The sequence below is a fragment of the Schistocerca cancellata genome, chromosome 3 (genome assembly GCF_023864275.1).
Source record: "Schistocerca cancellata isolate TAMUIC-IGC-003103 chromosome 3, iqSchCanc2.1, whole genome shotgun sequence".
NCBI classification, from domain to species: domain Eukaryota; kingdom Metazoa; phylum Arthropoda; class Insecta; order Orthoptera; family Acrididae; genus Schistocerca; species Schistocerca cancellata.
The window spans coordinates 714,846,516-714,866,623 of NC_064628.1; the positions used below are offsets into that span (position 1 = coordinate 714,846,516).

General features: G+C 37.6%; 1 protein-coding gene across 1 annotated transcript in view; it reads right to left on the bottom strand.

Annotated features, from left to right (window-relative positions):
* Positions 1-20,108, bottom strand: part of LOC126176534 (intermembrane lipid transfer protein VPS13B) — a 238,167-nt gene that overhangs the window by 192,816 nt on the left and 25,243 nt on the right. Inside the window, exons 2-5 of the mRNA XM_049923691.1 lie at positions 16,832-16,966; positions 9,342-9,519; positions 9,119-9,224; positions 4,553-4,737 (exon numbers count right to left, since the gene is read on the bottom strand). Of these exons, the coding sequence (XP_049779648.1) occupies positions 4,553-4,737; positions 9,119-9,224; positions 9,342-9,519; positions 16,832-16,918 (556 nt within the window). The 5' untranslated portion in view covers positions 16,919-16,966. The remainder of the gene's footprint in view (positions 1-4,552; positions 4,738-9,118; positions 9,225-9,341; positions 9,520-16,831; positions 16,967-20,108) is intronic.

A 20,108-nucleotide genomic window follows, 5' to 3' on the forward strand; every position in this document is an offset into this window, starting at 1 on the left:
CGCGTACCAGGGACTGGCACGCCTTCACGCTCCTGAAGCAGCACATTAGACTGCATGGCTAGCCAGGTGGGCACAGAAGATAACATACTTCAAAAGATGGCATAATGACATTTATGTTGAAGGAAGGCAGAGAGCAGAGTGGGGTAAATTCTGAAAAGGAAAACAGTACAGATTTTTTTTAAAAAAAAGAAAAGAAAATAGACATGTGATAAACCCTTTGGAGCAATCCACAAATGCAATGAAGAAGGAAAAAGTGAAATATATACATGGAAATATGTCCCAAGAATGCAATTCACTATCAGCAGCTCTGATTCTATCACAAGTAACGTCACTGAAATCAAAACTGTAGTCACTGGAAAATTCACTTTCCTGCTGACGCAGTTCAAGTGTTTGAGCTCTATGTAGCTATGATCCATAATCGAATAAAGCAGATCAAGCTCAATGGCTTGTCCGGATGCCACAGTGCTTGATCTTGTGGGCATGTATGCACTTGTATTTTTTTGTTCTGTTACAGAAAGAGCTATAGCATAATTTTTAATCTAAATCACAAGAGTGACTTAACATTCTTCACTTACTGTTGGTACAGGCCAACCATGGGCTGTAATCTGCAATCACTCATTAGTAGTTTAATATCTAACAACTGCGCTACAGGTAAACACAATAATGATTACAATAAAAAGCAACTGGAATGAAATGTTTACTGTGGAATATTGTTACTGTTCTACTCATTTCATTTCTGGAACTGTAAATTGAGTGATAATTGTTCTTATTGATGCATAATTTTGTACAATAATGAAAGTGCAGCAACGTAGTCATGTAAAAGTTTATAATCCCTTGCAATAAACCACAAAGATTCAGCTTATTCCTCACAATCATCATTTTTTCCCCAACAATCAAGGTAATGCATCAATTTTACACAGGGAACATATTTTAAGAATAGAACAAGACATGAAGTAACAATTAGCTTTTTCCTGCATCAGTGTGCTCTATTAAAGCAGGCTAACATTCAAGCTCCTACGAATTCTCATGACCTCTACTATGACGATCATCACTTCTTTGAGAATACAACTAGGAAATTCCTGAAGACTTCTGTTTGTTGCAATAAATATAAGTATGTGTGGTATTACAATGCCAACTTACTGTCAATCATTCTAGTAATAGATATATTAAAACATAAAAAATTGCTTATTACTTATAAAGTAGTACCACTTTTCATTTAATATGTCATCCTGAGAGAATGATACTCTCTCTCATCAACCTTTATTCCTAGCATAACACATTATATAATAAATAATGAGTACAATACTGTTGCAGTGTGTGTGTGTGTGTGTGTGTGTGTGTGTGTGTGTGTGTAGATGCAGGCACGCATGCTGAAGTACAAGAGAAACACCTACAAGTATTTATCAAATGCTGAAAAGTGATCAGCTACTGCTGAGATGACTGGTAGAGCAACATGTTTTGAAACAGAACAGCCACTATCAAAATACGACTTTCGCCATCTACAATTATGAAAAGGATACTCCAACCCAGACTTTCCACTGTTTAGTTTCACTGTCAGTGAGGTATACAGTACACAGAATTTATGCATTCAAACTCACAATATTAGGTAAGACAAAATGAACAGAAAGTGTAAAAATAAGTTTTAAAACAAATAGATAAAATCAATAAATATAACACTGCAAAATATTCATTAAAGACTTTTTTATATGTGTCATTTAAATGAACTTCCATGCATTAATGAGACAGGGAGAAAGTCATCATTTGGAGAAGAGTACACCAGAAGACAGTCAAAGACTATCCACCATCGAAGACATGAACATGCAAAAGGTCAAGCTTCCAACAAGAGAAAAATACAGAAAAAGGAGCTGTTCTAAATTGATATTACAATAAGACTTATTGCAGATATGATTTTAGTTGACTCTTAATGATTCTGTAAATCTATGAATATGTTAATGTTAATTGATAAATGAGAAATCCCCCAAGCTTCCATTTAATTTGATTTTTTTTTCCATCTTAGGGGTTCACTTGAGGGGGAGAGAGAGAGAGAGAGAGAGAGAGAGAGAGAGAGAGAGAGCACATTGAAATAATGGTAAAAAGACTATGACTGCTCTGTGGATTTTAAACTGATGCTTCATGAATTTCCAGTCATTAAAGTTACAAATATTACAAAAACCCAATAACTAGAAACCTGACAAATTTATGAAAGGGAAAAATATCACGAGCAGTTTTCAGCAGCATGTCTTAGTTACACCTGCTCCAGATATGTTACTTTCAACAGGTGGTACAGAAATATTCCTCTTCAGCCAATTGTAATTTAGTGCTGTGACTGCATGGGGAAGGGGGTAGATGGGGTGGGGGGCAGGTTCACAGCTAGTAAAAACATATTTTCAATAAATACTGAACTTGTCACTTTCTAATAAAAATTATGAATCTTGCACTTCATTTCTTACATAAAAGAATTTGTCCTGATAACGCAAGTCCACCTTACAACTCTCAGAGTTATGGCAACTGGACAAAATCATTGTAACTCATTACCTTGATGGCACAGAGACGTGTGGCTGGCTGGTCACTTATAACAAAAAACACTGATGAAACAATGCACCTAAAAAGACCTTCCTAAAAATTTAGAGATCAAATCAGATATTTTACAGAATCTTGAAATTTGTACCAAATTTCTCTCATTGTCAGGTTAAACAGGCAGCACATCCTGCTTCTCCTCCTCCTCCTACCACCACCACCACCTTAAAGGGTCGGGAATCGTGTATTTATACCAGAGGTGGCACACATTTTAAAGTGAGAGAAAACTGATCACAATTAGTGTAGACATTCTGAACTGGCAGCCAATGAACTAATAAAGCTAGACATCCATCCTGGGAAAAGGAATGTCATCAATATGTTATGCTCTTACACTTCTATCATCAGTTTGTAACAGTCAGTTTCTTGTGGAGACATACTACTCCTACTCAGTTCTTCCTATGGGCTGCTATTCTGGGGGTCAAATGCACAAAACATGGACACAATTAATTTAAATTGCAGAAAAGGGCTATAAGAATAACAACTACAAGTAGTAGTCGAGCTCAATGTAAAGAACTATTTGAAAACCTGGGTATTCTTACTACACCGAATGAGTGAACTAGCATTACTAACTATTTCACAAAGAGTTCTACGCAAAATCTTGAAACAGGAGCCAGTTTGGACTTACATTTACTGGAGACGTATTAGGGAGGGGGGGGGGGGGGGGGGGGGAGGAAATCAAAACAGCATTTTATATCAAAGATTGGAATTGTACTATACATTGTCTGTAGAGATGAAAAAGATTATTAAAATACATCTATTTAAACAGGCAGATAAACCATTCTGCATAAATAATGGATATTACACAATTAAAGATTACTCAGAGGACTCACAGTAGAAGTTAATAATGAAAGGGGATAACCACAACAACCTGTCATGTTACAACAGATGATAAAAATATAATACTTTTACAAGAAACTCGTGTGCAAAATACATAGCACATAATAGCACTGTTTTGCCATTCTCCTGAGCTCAACATCTCACTCATCAGGGTGGGATGTTGACTCAGCTTTTCAGTTGGAATGAGGGGAGAGCATGAAGACGTGCATGGAGTGTTGTTGCATGTTTACTGGCCTGCAATTAGTACAAGAGGCACATCAGCATGTTCACGGTCCAAGAGTCAGCAGCAGGAGTCCTTAGTATGTGCAGCCATTTAAGTGCTACACTATGTTTTATATAATAAATTATGTGGTGCAAATGGTGTGTATGTCAAAGAACACGGTAGTACAATAAGGGCAAACCGAATGAGGCAGCTCTATCCTGATTTAGGTTTTCTATGGTTTTCCTACATAATTTCAGGCAAATTCTGGGCTGATTCCCTCACCAAAGCCATGGTGGACCAGCTGTCCTATCCTCATAAAGGCACAGATACTCTGTGTGTATGTATCTTTGGAGCTATTTATTTTCACTGTATCAATATGACAAATACTCTACCATTAAACAAAAATATGAAGATATAAAATACTACTACTACTACTACTACCACCACCACCACCACCACCACCACCACCACCACTACCACCATGCAGAAGTATTTTAATGTTAAAATCTTTTTCTGAAGGCCACCTACTGTGTTTGATACAAAAGCATTGTAATAGACAGCAAGAATACCAAATACTGTTTGAACCGAATACATAGCAAAACAGGTCACTTCTTGTCACACTACTACAACTGTGATCATAGATACACATGCAAACTTCAGTTTCTCACAAAACATATGCTACTGAGCACCCAATAATTGATAGTGTAGCCCGACCTTTTGTCTTAATCATGGTAATTTCATATTCAAATCCCATATCTATATTCAACACTAACAAGAAAATATTTCCTTTTGTTTAATAGTCACAGTACTAGGGTAAAATTAACATTCGGTTTTTGTATGTAGTGCAAAATACTTCTTAATATTCAAAAAACACTAACAGCTATAAGTTTTACAGAGCATTAAAGGCGAAACAAAATATTTAACATTATATCTGACCTGCGAATGATGGCTTCCATTCATTGTTCGCAGACTGAAGAGTCACAGTTTTCACATTTACTGATAAAACAATGTCTTCTTCCACATATTTCAAAATCAAATTGTTACATTGGACATTAATGTTACTGACTATCCTGTTGACCATACTCTGAACATATCCTGGAGGTGCAGAAATGTTCTCTTGACTGTAACAGAGCAGAAACTATAAGAAGTATAAATCCTAAATACACAAGTCCAATACAAAACTTACAATGAAGTAGAAGAAAACCCTATACTAATCAAATGCTGAAACTTAAATGAGAAACGGCTGAGAAAAATGCAAAAAGTTAAATATTTTACATTTAATTATTTTATGAGGTTTTGCGAAACTAATTTAGAGGTATTTTTGTTGGTTGCAGAACAAATCAGTACACAGACAGTTCACGGATTGCAGATCTTCAGAAACAAAAGATTTGCTGTATTGTGTGCATATTCAGTGGAGCCTTGTTTATTTGGTTCTATTAATTCAGACCTCTGGTTCATTTAGATTTTCTTTCTTTTTTAATAGTATTGTAACTGTACATAACAGTATTTCATACTCCAGACGTATAGTCACACCCACCGATAATGAACCTAGCAGCACATCTCTGAAATACTTCAATGTCTTCCTTTGATCTGACCTGGTGGGGATCCCAGACACTTGAGAAGTACTCATGAATGGGTCACTCAAGTGTTCTATGCTTGATCTCCCTTATAGACAAGCTATACTTTACTAGATCTCTCCCAATGAACCAAAATCACTGTGCCTTCTCTACAACTGACCTCATGTGCTCATTCCTATTTCATATCATTTTGCAACATTATGTCTAGATATTTCATTGTTGTGATGGTGTCATGCAGAATACCACTAATACTATATTCGAACATTACAGGAGTGTTTTTCCTACTCATCTGCATTAACTTACATTTTTCTACATATAGAGCAGCTGCCATTCATCACACCATACAGAAATTCTCTTAAGTCATCTGGTATACTCCTAAAGTCACTCAACAATGACACTTCCCTGCACGCTACAGTGTCATCAACAAACAGTCACAGATTGTTGCTCACCCCATCTATCAGATAGTTTACATGTAGAGAACAAGAGCAGTCCTATCACATTTCCAAAGGGCACTCCTGAGAATACCTGTCTCTGATGAATATTCACTAAGACAACATACTGGGTTCTATTACCCAAAAAGTCTTCAAGCCACTCACATATCTGTGAACCTATTCCATATGCTAAGATCTTCATCAACTGTTTGCAGTACGCCACTTTGTCAAACACTTTCCGGAAATCTAGGAGTATGGATCTGCCTGTTGCTCATGGTTCACAAGCTATTGTGTGAGCATAGGACAAGCTGAATTTTGCCCAAGTGATGCTTTCTACATCTGATCTGTGGACAGGAGATTTTCTGTCTCAAGGAAATTTACTGTATTCAAAATTAGAATACGCTCAAGAATTCTGCAACACTCTAGCCTTAGCGATATTCGTCTGTTCTTTTACTCTTTGTATATATGGGACCCACTAGTGTTTTTTCTAGTCATTTAGGACTTCACACCGGGTGAGAGATTCATGATAAATGTGAGGTGTAAGTATGGCATCTATGCTGAAGAGTACTCAATATAAAAATGACTTATTTGTTTTCAACTGTTTCAGTTGCTTCTCATTGTCAGGGATGCCTATTTCCATGTTCTCCACAGAGAAGACTGTGTGATGGCCAAATGATGGTGTCCATATGATCATTCTGTGTGAATGATGTTTTAATTGCAGAATTTAAAATTTCAGCTTTCTGTCTGCTGTTTTCTATTGCTACACTAGACTGATCAATGAATGGCTGGATAGAAGCCTTTCACCTTCTTAGCAATTTTATGTAGGACCAGAATTTTCTTGGGTTCTCAGCAAGATCTTTCACTAATGTATGACAGTGTATGTTGTATGTTTCACAAATCAGTCTTTTTATGGATGTGTGAATTTCTAATAACTTCTGGCTGTCAACATTTCTGAGAATGCAACTATCTTCATTTCCTCAGCATTTTCTGAATTTTATTATTAAACCACAGTGGGTCTTTTGCATCCTTAATATACTTCCTTGGCACATACCATTCTGTAGCACAATTTACAATCAATTTAAACTGTGCCCAAAATTTCTCTACATCCATCATAATGGAACTAAATGGTGTCCATTCATTGTTAACATAGAATTGTACAGTTCCATATTTCTCCAGCTGGCTGTGAACTGACACAGAAGAGAAAGGCAGTGGTAGATAGTGACAAGAGACAAAACTTTGTATGCACTACATATAGTGGATAATGGGAGTTGTTCAACACTGCTGCTGAATTTGATGATGGAATTTCAAGTGTCGTATTAGATGAATAACTGAAAAGAAATTGAAGACTTTTGTTTCAAACTGATTACAAAGGACAATCTGCCGAGTCAACAATAATCAAGTCCTGGAAAAATTAGGGTAGGCAATTGGTGAGTCCAATGGAGCAGTTAGTACATTGAATAAGAGATATGATGTAAATGTTGACCCATCAGAGCTCGGTGATTCATTTGCATATATTCCAGCAAGAAACCACCAGAGTTCAATGATGCATCTGCAAACATTCCATGATTTCAGGATGCTTAGACATAGGTGTTAATGATGTAAATGACTGGTAGCAAATGACAATGATTTCTGATGATGGAATTACTGCTATTTGTTCATCTGCAGGAAAAAAAATGATAGTGATGTTAAATTAGCTGACAAAGTTGGTGATCAATCTGAAAACATTATTATGTCACATATACTGTCCAGCCACATCAGCGTGACCACCTGTCAAAGGACTAAATAACTACTTTCTGCAGCACAGACCACCGTGATAAGTCCAGCAAGGTACCAACAGGGATGTGGAGCCATTATGACTCCAGTGCTGTAGCCAGCTGTGCTAGGTTTCTCAGTTGAGGATCCATGGTGCGAAAAGCCCAACAGAGATAGTCCCACAGATTCTTGACTGAGTTTAAATCCAAGGAGTTTGCTGGAATGTGGAGTATGGTAAACTCATACTGGTGCTCTTTGAATCACACAAGTACACTGTGAGCTGTGTGACATGTTGTGTTGTCCTGTTGGTAGAGGACATCGTGCCGAGGCAAAACAAACTGCATGTAGGGACAGACACGGTCTCCTAGGCAGATGCATATTTGTGTTGATCTACTGTGCCTTCCAGAATGAAAATATCAGCCCAGGAACGCCAAGAAACATTGCACACACCATAATGTTTCCTCCTAGTTTGCTTTCAGGCTTTTTCGCTCTACATGTCAGCGATCATCTGTCCAATGGAGCATAAAATGTGATTAATCTGAAAAGGTCACCTGTTGACACACAGTGGATATCCAGTTTTGGTAATGATGGGCTCTGGCTTTCATCACCACTAAACAGCAGTCAGGATGGGTTCACGAACCAGGCACATGCTGTGGAGACCCATACACAGCAATGTTCAGTGAACAGTCACTGAGGACAAACCTTTGGTTCACCTGGGTAGTCACTTACTCAACAGTTGCTCACATATTAGCCTGTACACAGCCATCATTCGCCCATCATCTATGGCCTGTGGTGTACCACAGGTGCCTTGGCACTAGATTTGGCTAGTACCATTTGGCCATGCGCGATATACTAAATTTGGCCATGCGCGATATACTTTAATCACGGTAGCATACAAAAAGTTTACAAACTTACTCATTTCAGAAATGCTTCCACCACCCTTGGGTCAGAAGCCAATGATCATGTCCTTTTGTATATCAGATATAATAGATATACTAAATTTGGCCATGCGCGATATACTTTAATCACGGTAGCATACAAAAAGTTTACAAACTTACTCATTTCAGAAATGCTTCCACCACCCTTGGGTCAGAAGCCAATGATCATGTCCTTTTGTATATCAGATAAATCACTCTGTTTCCATATTACGACAATGACTGTGCCATTTTCTGCATCCCCCGACATGCTATATATGCCCTCCACTGCTAGTATTGCCAGCTGCTGTCTGTGAGTGGTTATCCCATGCTGACACTAAACATAGGTGGTGGTCACTTTATTGTGACTTGCACAAAACAATGCAGAATGTTAAGTGGAAGCAACTTTGGCTGAAAAAACACTGGTGAAACTGATGCACGATCTTGTGAGGGGTCAGGATTACAAGATAAAGAGACCATTTTGTGGAGTCAGTCATCATCAAACTAATCACAAACCCTTCTCTTTTCACTCAATAATTCAATCATATTAAACTGCTTTAATTTTTTATGTTTAGTATGTTATTTCATGAGTGTTTGTGTCTACGAAATAAAAACCATGATGCACTAGATGCGTTTAGATAATCTGCACATATTATGAGAAAGCTGTCCCAAAAATAATCTATGCATTTCTCTTTATTTTCTGAGTTTTCTCTCTCACTCCTTTATTTGAGCAAACAATTATGATTAAAATTGGTAAGGTGCATTTCAGACACTAAAACAACAGCTTAGTTTCGGCACACCAAATTGCAAGAAAATGAAAAAACATACTTCCTTGGTTTCCTACGCGATTCCTTTGCGGCACTACTGGTAGTTCCTGAATGACCGGCTGCTTCTGGACACACAGTATCTTCATTTTTTAAGTTCAAAATGCATTCTGAAAAAGAGAGCGCACAGATCCAAACTAGTGGAAAATTTTAATCCTGTTACAATCTACGTGAAACTTGAATTACACCCCAAATAAAATTCATTCAGCATTTTTGGAGAAACCAACCAATAGTGTTTATTGTGATGCTTATAGGCTCAGAATTCAACTTCGTCCAAGGTACGTGAATCAGGAGTTCATGTATGTGACCACTTGCAAAGCTGAATGGCAGCTGCAGTTCTTGCTCCAAGACTTCAAGTCGAAGCTCCAGATTGTGAAAGGAAGCATCTCCTCCCCATAAAGAAACCTACAACAGAATAACTATTGGTATACATTTTAAAAGATGTATTGTAACTAATGACAGACTCAAGTAAGACAAAATTCAGTATGATAGTCCAATTCTACATCAAGTTCAGCAACTGAATTTTACAGAAACCGTAATCTTCAGGCATCAAGTGTAGCAGTACTTGTCATATATAAATAATGAACAGGCTCACAAGTTTCATATTGCATTCATACAAAATCTTTAAAAATGTCATTTACCTTTACCAAACATAATCACATAATGATATTTATACAATGTACAAGAACTTTAAGGTCACAATCTTATGACCAGGACATGATTCTAAACACAGAACTCTGTGATAATGAATTAATGGCTAGGAATGAATCTTTAGCATTTTATTGACACAAACAACTTGAACCTTACAGTAACAATTGAAGGTCACAAAGATTACAAAACGTAGGTAATTCAGCTCTGTGGTACTCCATTGGAAATTCCACTGACAGAATTCGACTCTGTGATTAAAATCATATGGTTTCATAGCTTGCTCATGTTGTTTATGATTGGAGGGTACATGCTACTTCATCAGTACTCTCCACATTGTATTCCTCTAAAAGAGTATTTCATAGTTAAGTTGATGTGATCTTATGAATGATTTCTCCTTCACACAATCAAATGTAATCTGCTTAAATTCAACAGTACAAAAAATTCCTTCTTGAGACTCTCTGCAAACTCTCTGATTTGATTGCAACAACTTATATACCCAGTAAGAAACTGCAGTGAAACTTCTTTCTGCACAGTCACTCAATTTTCTGGACACTACATTCAGCTGCACCAGTCTCAACGACCCGTCATGCACTATGCACAGTGGCAAACTCCACCTCTGTGTATTTGTTACGGTAGCACCGCAACACCGATATGGCAAGCAACTGATTGTTAAGAAATCTAAACAGTTTACAGACACATGCCTGACACACAATGTCTCTTACCTCAAACTATTCAATTTCTGATCATCTACCATCTGTATAATGTTTGTGATACCCTGTAGGTCCACATACATGCACTTACTATGCAAACAATCTCATAACCCTTCTCCAGCATTCCAGACTTCCCTAACAAGCACTGCATGTCGACTAAGAATCAGTTATCAAAGCACGGTGGCCACGCGTTGTCTGATGTCCCCAATGTCTGTGAAGTATAAGGCTTTCAGGGTCAATTTAAGGTGGAGATACTTAAAGAAATCTGCCAGTGCCAAATATGGAGAATAAGGTAGAACAGTCACCATGTACTGAGCAAGAAAGTTGAGCACATGGATTGCAGTGTGCAGACGGTCATTGTCATGAAGGAAATTCCAACATCCACTCAGTTACAGTTCTTACCAACCCCCTCCCGGAAGTGTTGCACTAGCCATTTCAAAACTTCCATATTGAGAGTTTCGCCCTTGGGTAGAAATGAATGATGTATCAAGCCCTTCCTATTGAAAAAGACAATCAATATCATCTTAATCTTTGGTTTTATCAGCTGGCTATTTTGGGAGGTGGGGAAGATGATGAACACCATACCACTGATGGTCACTTGGTCTCCAGATTGTATGGTAGCGCCAGGTCTCAATCGTCTCCTATAACGATGGTTTCCAAAAATTGTGGATTCCAGTCAGATATGTCAAAGAAATCTCCAGACTTCCCATCAGAGTTTGCTTCTGCTCATTTGTTAGTGTGTTTGGTACAAACGGGGCATATAGATTCCACCTTTTTAAAAGTTCATGAACAGCAGTACTTCCACTGTCTTGTTGGATGTCATCTGTGACTGTGCTTATTGATGGTCGACCCAAATGCAGCTCATACTTGACACCTTCCTTTCTGTCTCTACAGCATTTAAAACACTCAAACACACACTTTTTACTCACTGCTTCAACACTGTACTCCTTGAGTCTCCATTTTCATTTTACTTAATTTGAATCAAAATTCATGTTAATGTATAGTTCCCTTTAGTGCTTCATTTTACAACAATACAAGTCCTCACAGTGACTTGGTTGCAGCATACACCACTGCTCCACTTCGGTCATCTGGACAACAGGGAGTGCTTGTTGACATACAGGCCATTCACTGAACTTTTCAGATGCAGCTCGGAATAATAATAATAATAATAATAATAATAATAATAATAACGTATGTTCTGCCAGACGTAAAAGGCGACGAAAAGAACAAACCACTAATAGGGCTAACCTCCCTTTTAGTGTGATTACTTGGTTCAGGACAGAACTAAAGAAGCCTCGGACAAGCGCCGTCATGGTCGGGGACGACGCTTGAACCCTATGCCCGCCCACAATGGTAACGACACTGCTAGCCAACTGGAAAATGATTTAAATCCAAATAGAGGTGTTTTGCAGGATATGCTTCCTGCAACCACCCTAGAAGGAAAACAAAGACAGAGGATGAGATGGTCAGATGAAGTTAATCGACACCTCATGTTCTGTTATTACCAAGCAACAAACCTAGGAACCAACACAACTGGATACAGATCACAAGTATACACAACATTTATTACCAGATACCCAGAATTAAAATTTTTAACAGAACAACGACTAGCTGATCAGATCCATGTAATAATAAAAAATAACAGGATACCCCAGTCAGAATTAGAAAACATCAAACAACAAGTACAACAAATACTAGAACAAAATAATGTGCAATCAGAAGAAGAAGAAAATACAGTAACGGACTCAAACATCCCAGAGAAAACAAACAAAGAACAAAACGCGTCAATTAAACAATCAGACGAAAACGACATCTTAAGACAGCCACCAGAACAAGCACAAATAGAACACGAAGTGACACACATGTTAGATATAGAAGAGAAATTTCAGCTGACATATATAGAATACAAAGACACAAATACAGACATTAGACCATTCTTGCATAGACCACCAAATAACCCACAAGTCGAAACAACAATAACAACTATCAACACAATCATACACAACAAAATAAATGAAAACACAACTATGGAAGAGTTACAACTACTGGTTTATGTAGGAGCACTCACTACACTAAATATACACACTAGGCAGAGATCAGAACCAACTAACACACAGAAGAAACCCACAAAACCAGCATGGCAACACAGGCTACAGATCAGAATAGAAAAACTGAGAAAAGACATCGGACAGCTAACACAATTTGTAAGAAATGAAATATCAGACAAAAAAATGAAAAAGGTTAAGTAAAATATCACAACAAGAAGCAATAGAGCAATTAGATGAAAATAAGCAGAAATTACAAGCATTGGCCAAACGACTTAGAAGATACAAAAAAGTGAAAATAGAAGGAAACAAAACCAAACATTCAACACAAACCAAAAGAGATTTTACCAAACAATAGATAACACACACATTAAAATAGACAATCCACCAAACATAACAGACATGGAACACTTCTGGAGCAACATATGGTCAAACCCGGTACAACATAACAGGCATGCACGGTGGATACAAGCAGAAACAGACTCATACAAGATGATACCACAAATGCCTGAAGTGATAATTTTGCAACATGAAGTCACCCGAGCAATTAATTCTACGCACAATTGGAAAGCCCCTGGAAATGATAAAATAGCAAATTTCTGGCTAAAGAAGTTCACCTCAACACATTCACATCTAACTAAATTATTTAACAGTTACATTGCAGACCCATACACATTCCCTGATACACTTACACATGGAATAACCTATCTGAAACCTAAAGATCAAGCAGACACAGCAAACCCAGCTAAATATCGCCCCATAACATGCCTGCCAACAATCTACAAAATATTAACTTCAGTCATCACACAGAAATTAATGACACATACAACACAGAACAAAATTATAAATGAAGAACAAAAAGGCTGCTGCAAAGGAGCACAAGGATGTAAAGAGCAACTGATAATAGATACAGAGGTGACATATCAAGCTAAAACTAAACAAAGGTCACTACACTACGCATACATTGATTACCAAAAAGCTTTTAATAGTGTACCCCACTCATGGTTACTACAGATATTGGAAATATACAAAGTAGATCCTAAATTGATACAGTTCCTAAACATAGTTATGAAAAACTGGAAAACCACACTTAATATCCAAACAAACTCTAATAATATCACATCACAACCAATACAGATTAAGCATGGAATATACCAAGGAGACTCATTAAGTCCTTTCTGGTTCTGTCTTGCTCTGAACCCACTATCCAACATGCTAAATAATACAAATTACGGATATAATATTACTGGAACATACCCACACAAAATCACACATTTGCTATACATGGATGATCTAAAACTACTGGCAGCAACCAATCAACAACTCAATCAATTAGTAAAGATAACAGAAGTATTCAGCAATGACATAAATATGGCTTTTGGAACAGACAAATGTAAGAAAAATAGCATAGTCAAGGGAAAACACACTAAACAAGAAGATTACATATTGAATAACCACAGTGACTCCATAGAAGCGATGGAAAAAAACAGATGCCTATAAATATCTAGGATACAGACAAAAAATAGGAATAGATAATACAAATATTAAAGAAGAACTAAAAGAAAAATATAGACAAAGACTAACAAAAATACTGAAAACAGAATTGACAGCAAGAAACAAGACAAAAGCTATAAATACTTATGCTATACCAATATTGACCTACTCATCTGGAGAAACACAGACCTAGAAGCAATCAATACACTAACATGATCACAATGCCACAAATATAGAATACATCACATACATTCAGCAACAGAAAGATTCACATTAAGCAGAAAGGAAGGAGGAAGGGGATTCATCGACATAAAAAACCTACATTATGGACAGGTAGACAATTTAAGAAAATTCTTTCTAGAACGAGCAGAAACTAGCAAGATACACAAAGCAATCACTCATATAAATACATCGGCTACACCACTGCAATTTCATAACCACTTCTACAACCATTTAGATCACATAATATCAACAGATACGAAGAAAGTAAATTGGAAAAAGTAAACACTACATGGCAAGCACCCGTATCATCTAACACAGCCACTCATCGATCAAGACGCATCCAACACATGGCTAAGAAAAGGCAATATATACAGTGAGATGGAAGGATTCATGATTGCAATACAGGATCAAACAATGAACACCAGATATTAAAGCAAGCATATTATTAAAGATCCCAACACCACAACAGATAAATGCAGACTTTGCAAACAACAAATAGAAACAGTAGATCACATCACAAGTGGATGTACAATACTAGCAAATACAGAATATCCCAGAAGACATGACAATGTAGCAAAAATAATACATCAACAGCTTGCCTTACAACATAAACTTACAAAACAACACATTCCCACATACAAGTATGCACCACAAAATGTACTGGAGAATGATGAATACAAATTATACTGGAACAGAACCATTATAACAGATAAAACAACACCACATAACAAACGTGACATCATACTCACCAATAAAAACAAGAAAGTAACACAACTAATCGAAATATCCATACCCAATACAACAAATATACAAAAGAAAACAGGAGAAAAAATTGAAAAATACATCCAACTGGCTGAGGAAGTCAAGGACATGTGGCATCAGGATAAAGTTGACATTATACCAATTATACTATCAACTACAGGAGTCATACCACACAATATCCACCAGTACATCAATGCAATACAGCTACATCCAGACTTACATATACAATTACAGAAGTCCGTAATTATTGATACATGTTCAATTACCCGAAAGTCCCTAAATGCAATATAACATATACCGTACAGTTAAAAGGAAGTGACACTTGATCAAGGTCCGCGTCAGTTTCCATTTTTAACCAGACTTAACGTCTGAGAAAGTAAAGAAATGATAATAATAAAAACACTTGCATATTACTACATCAGGCCAACTGAATGTGATTCATGAAATAATTTTTTTGTGAGCATGTGATGTCATGTAAGTGAATGTATTTCAAAATTAGTTGTTTAGTATGTTACTATTTTTAATCTAGATCTTGTCATCAATCATCATCTCTCTCGGATGTTTATTTGAGATTGATTTGACAGTTATGAAAAGATGTGCAACATGACATCTACCACAGTTTTACTTTAAAAGTACGGAGTGTTCACTAACTGTACAAAATGCCACAAATATGGGAAAGTGATGAAAATGGTTAAAGCTTTTTTTTTTCTATCCTAAGGATGGACTTATGTAGCAGTGCTGAGAGGACAGTGTTTGGGGGTCTAATCATAGAGGCACTTGGTTTGAAGAATAAATGCTTGCCATCTGTGACACTATTATGTTAGCTGTTTTTAAATTTTTCTTTAGCAGTTCTGTTTTCATGGAACTAGGATCACCGAACATGTCATTTTGTTACATTTATTTTTTGAGTTATCTGTTTTGCAGATACAATGGTGTTTTATTTTTTGTAGTTATTTTGTGAATGTGTTTATCTTTTAAGCGTTTCCTGAAAGTTACATACGTTTTTACCCAGTTTTAAGAACTCTTGAGGAATGTGCTATATTTTGGCTGGTATCAGGTAATTCAGTTAAGTTACATTTGTGAACTGAAGTTATTGACAGGGAGTGTAGCTCTCAATTTGCTGGTTAGTTAAAGTTTGTGAACTGCTGACCCGTATCTGTTTCATGATAATCACGGAGTTAACTTTGTAGTGAAGATATAACTACCAACTTCACATCAAAATTGACTCTTTTTTTGTGACAGTTGCTATTAGGTGGTTGTTGGGCATCGTTAAGTTCAATTTAGCTGCACAGGTTACTTGAGTATAACAATAACAGCTTTATATCAAAACTGGTTTTCTGTATAGTTTTTGGTATAAATGCTATAATATGGTTGGTTAGAACCATGCAGATTAATTTAGCTGTACATTTTAATTGAAAATAATGATACTAACTTTAGATTAGAATTTATAGATTTTTTAAGAAAGACAATTTAATTAATTTCTTTGTTTATGGGTTTTCCATTTTGTGCCTGGTCAGAGCTCCCAGTTTCCTGCAGATGATTCATTAATTACATACCAGATACACCTGCTGTTATGTAGTATTTGTGTGCATGTTTTTCATAAATGTCAAGTCATATTTACACAAACTGCTTACATCCACCATTTTGATGTTGTTGTGGATCACAGTTGATGCCCAATACTGAAAGGTTCAGTATTTTCATAAGGCTGATGTAATTCTTTGAACTCTGCAGGTATACCAGCAAGTACAAGTTCTTTCCTCAATCAGACATTCCCAATTTCAATGGAAGCAAAATAATCAATAAACATATTACAAACACATATTTTACAATGTTTACCTGTGAATCTTCATGTCTGAAATTTTTTATGTATTTATCCACATAACTAAGTAATATAGGTGTGATGTATGATTCCAGTTTGAACATAGCGGACTTTTGTTATCACAGAACCTAGTATCTTCAGACAGCAAAGACCTGGAGAAAGAATACATCATTACTACACTAACTGCAATGCAAAAACAGATTACTGAAATTCAAAAATTTCTACAGAAACACTGTCATACTAGTGAAAAATTTAAACTGATGTACATCTATTTATTCAAATAATTCACTACAAAAAAGAAGAAGAAAAGGTTTAAAAGGAGAGGCTTGTAGGACTAGAGTAAATGGGCCAACAATGTATTTACATTTGGAATTCATTAACTATGTATTATATAATTACTAATCTTATGGCTAAACATACTGTATGCCTGGTAAAAATTTCAGCTCAAGTTTGGGACATCAAAGTATACACTTTGCGAGGTACTGGTAAATGTTGATCACATGATAGTCAGAATGAAATAGTCATCGAATAAGTATTGTGTCATATGGCAACTTATGACATTTCAAAGATATCTCCCCCCAAGAAGTCATGGGAGACATAGTACAAGTTTAGATTGGACAAAGTTGGAGCAGAAAATCAATCATGACCATTTGAAAGAAACCATTCCAGCATTAATCTTAAGTGGGTTGGGGAAAGCACAGATGGTGCAAGTCTAGTTGTTCAGATAGGGATTTGACTTTCACTTCTCCAAAACGTCAGTCAAGTAACTTAGTCAGCACATAGTTCAGTGTAAGGTAAAAATATGTGAATGATCATAATCAAGACAAAACGATTTGCCACATTTCTCCAGCCTGCTGACTATCCTGTGCATACGTGTGCTAAGGCAGAAGGCTGAATAGTACATAGAATTGCTGTCAACAAATAAGCAGAATTTGAAATGTATCCTTACCGTAGACACTGTATTTTAAAGACAACTGCAAAAAAATTATACTTTACTAACCCATGTAACACAATTTTAATAATGCATTCTGAACCACTAAAGTACTCTGCCAAGAAGAAAAACAGCAGAATGGATGGCCATCCTGAAATGCCCCCTTCATGGATTTGTGCACAATATATATATCCATGGAGTACTATGGAACCTTCCCAAGTCTAAAATGTACTGCTATCAGATGTTATTTAAGCTGGAATGGCACTTTTATTATCACATTCACATAGCTTGGTTGTTGTAGGTGTCTTGCAAACCAACACAGTGGAAAGCAACTGAAAGGATTCCAGAATCCAGGTGAAGTGGAGGTTTTTGGTTTTGGTTTAGGGCGCAAAAACAACTAGGGTCATACATGCCCATGTCAGAACTGTAGAACAAGAAGACAAAGAGAGGAGTTAAAATGACTACACATTAATGCCAATCGACGGAAGAGAAGATAGTTAAAAACAGAGACATACAGAAAGGTCTACAAAATATGCCATACAGAGCCAGAGGTCCTGAACTAAAGATTAAATGTCCTTCACCATATTGCTACGATGGATAAAAAGTAAAACACGGTCGACAGCCTGGGCATCGTTCACTAAAACAGCGAATAACTCAGATGACAAACACAAATAAGAATGAAGGCAGTTAAAAAAGGGGCATTCAAACAGGAAATGGCTGACCGTCAAAGGTTGAGGGCAATGACCACAAATTGGTGGGGGATCATCACTTAACAAATGGCAATGGATGGAAAGGCAGTGCCTGATACGCAGTCTAGCTAAAATGACCTTCTCACGGTGAGAGGGCTGAGAGGAGATCGTCCAAGCCGCTGGGAGAGGCCTAAGAATCTGGAGCTTGTTCTCATGAAAGGAGAACCAGTGGTAATGATAAAGTGAAACCACCTGCTGACAGAAAGCAATGCAGAGATCATCATAGGGAATGTAAGAACTTGCAACCTGAGGTGCAAGGACTGCAGCCTCGGCAGCAGCATCAGCGGCCACATTTTCTGTCAGACCGACATGCCCGGAACCATTCATGACATGGGTTGACAAAGTGAGGAGATGGTTAACTGCAGAACGCCGTGCTCGAAATCCACACTGTGCAGTTGTTAGTAAATTGCTAGACTCGAGCCACCACACCAACCGGACATGAACCATACATTCCATTACCCTGCAAGCACAGCTGGTGAGAGAAATTGGGCGGTAGCTATAAGGAAGGTGTTTGGCCTTACCGAGCTTGGGTATGACAGTGGCTTCACGCCAGTGTCTGGGAAACGTGCCTTCTGCCCAGATGCGGTTGTACGTATGAAGGAGAAAGCCCTTGCCAATAAGAGAATGGTGCTGCAACATTTGAATGTGAATGTCGTCTGGCCCAGGGGTGGAGGATCAGGATGAAGTGAGAGCATGAGCTAGCTTGCTCATAGTAAAGGCGGCATTGTAGCACTCATTATTCTGAGAAGGATATCGCCCGAGCCTTCTCCACTCATTCCCAATGGAGGAAGGCAGAGTGATGGTGGGAGGAGCTCGAAATCTCCACAAAATGGCAGCCTAAGGTGTTGGACATAGCAATGATATTTTCTGCTACTGTCTGGCCAGAAATTTGGGAATGGATCTTGGACCCGGAGAGCTGTCGGAGGTTGGCCCACTTGATAGAAGAGGGAGTGGAACTGCTAAAAGAACTAGTAAATTAAATCCAGCTAGCTTTTTTGCTATCCTGAAGAATGCGATGATACTGTGAACAAAATTGTTTATAATGAAAACAGTTTGCAACCACGGGATGACGGTTAAAAACGTGGAGAGCACATCACCATGCGCGAACTGCATCATGGCATGCCCACCGAGGGACTGGGACATGGCGCAAGTAAGAGGAAGTGCGAAGAATGGAATGTTCTGCGGTGGTGAGGATAATGTTTGTAAGATATTCTACCTAGTCATCGCAACTGGGGAAATGTTGTTCGTCGAAGGTCGCTAGGGGGGGAGTAAAGCCTCCGGTTGACCCTAGTAAGCTGCCATTTGGGAGTGCACAGACGTGGGGTAGGAGTCAGCAACCAGATAGCACATGGGAAATGGTTGCTTGAACATGTGTCAGAGAGAATGGACTACTCGAGACAATGTGCAAGTTGGGCAGTGCAGCAGGTTAAGTCCAAATGGGAATACGTGTACGTGGAGTCTGAAAGGAATGTGGGTGCTCTTGTGTTAAGAAGATGAGATTACACTGATTGAGAAAGTCAGCCAAGAGGGCACCTCTTGAACAAGTTCTGGGAGAACCCCAAAGGGGATGGTGCACTTTAAAGTCATCAAGCAGCAGAAAGGAGTGAGGTAGCT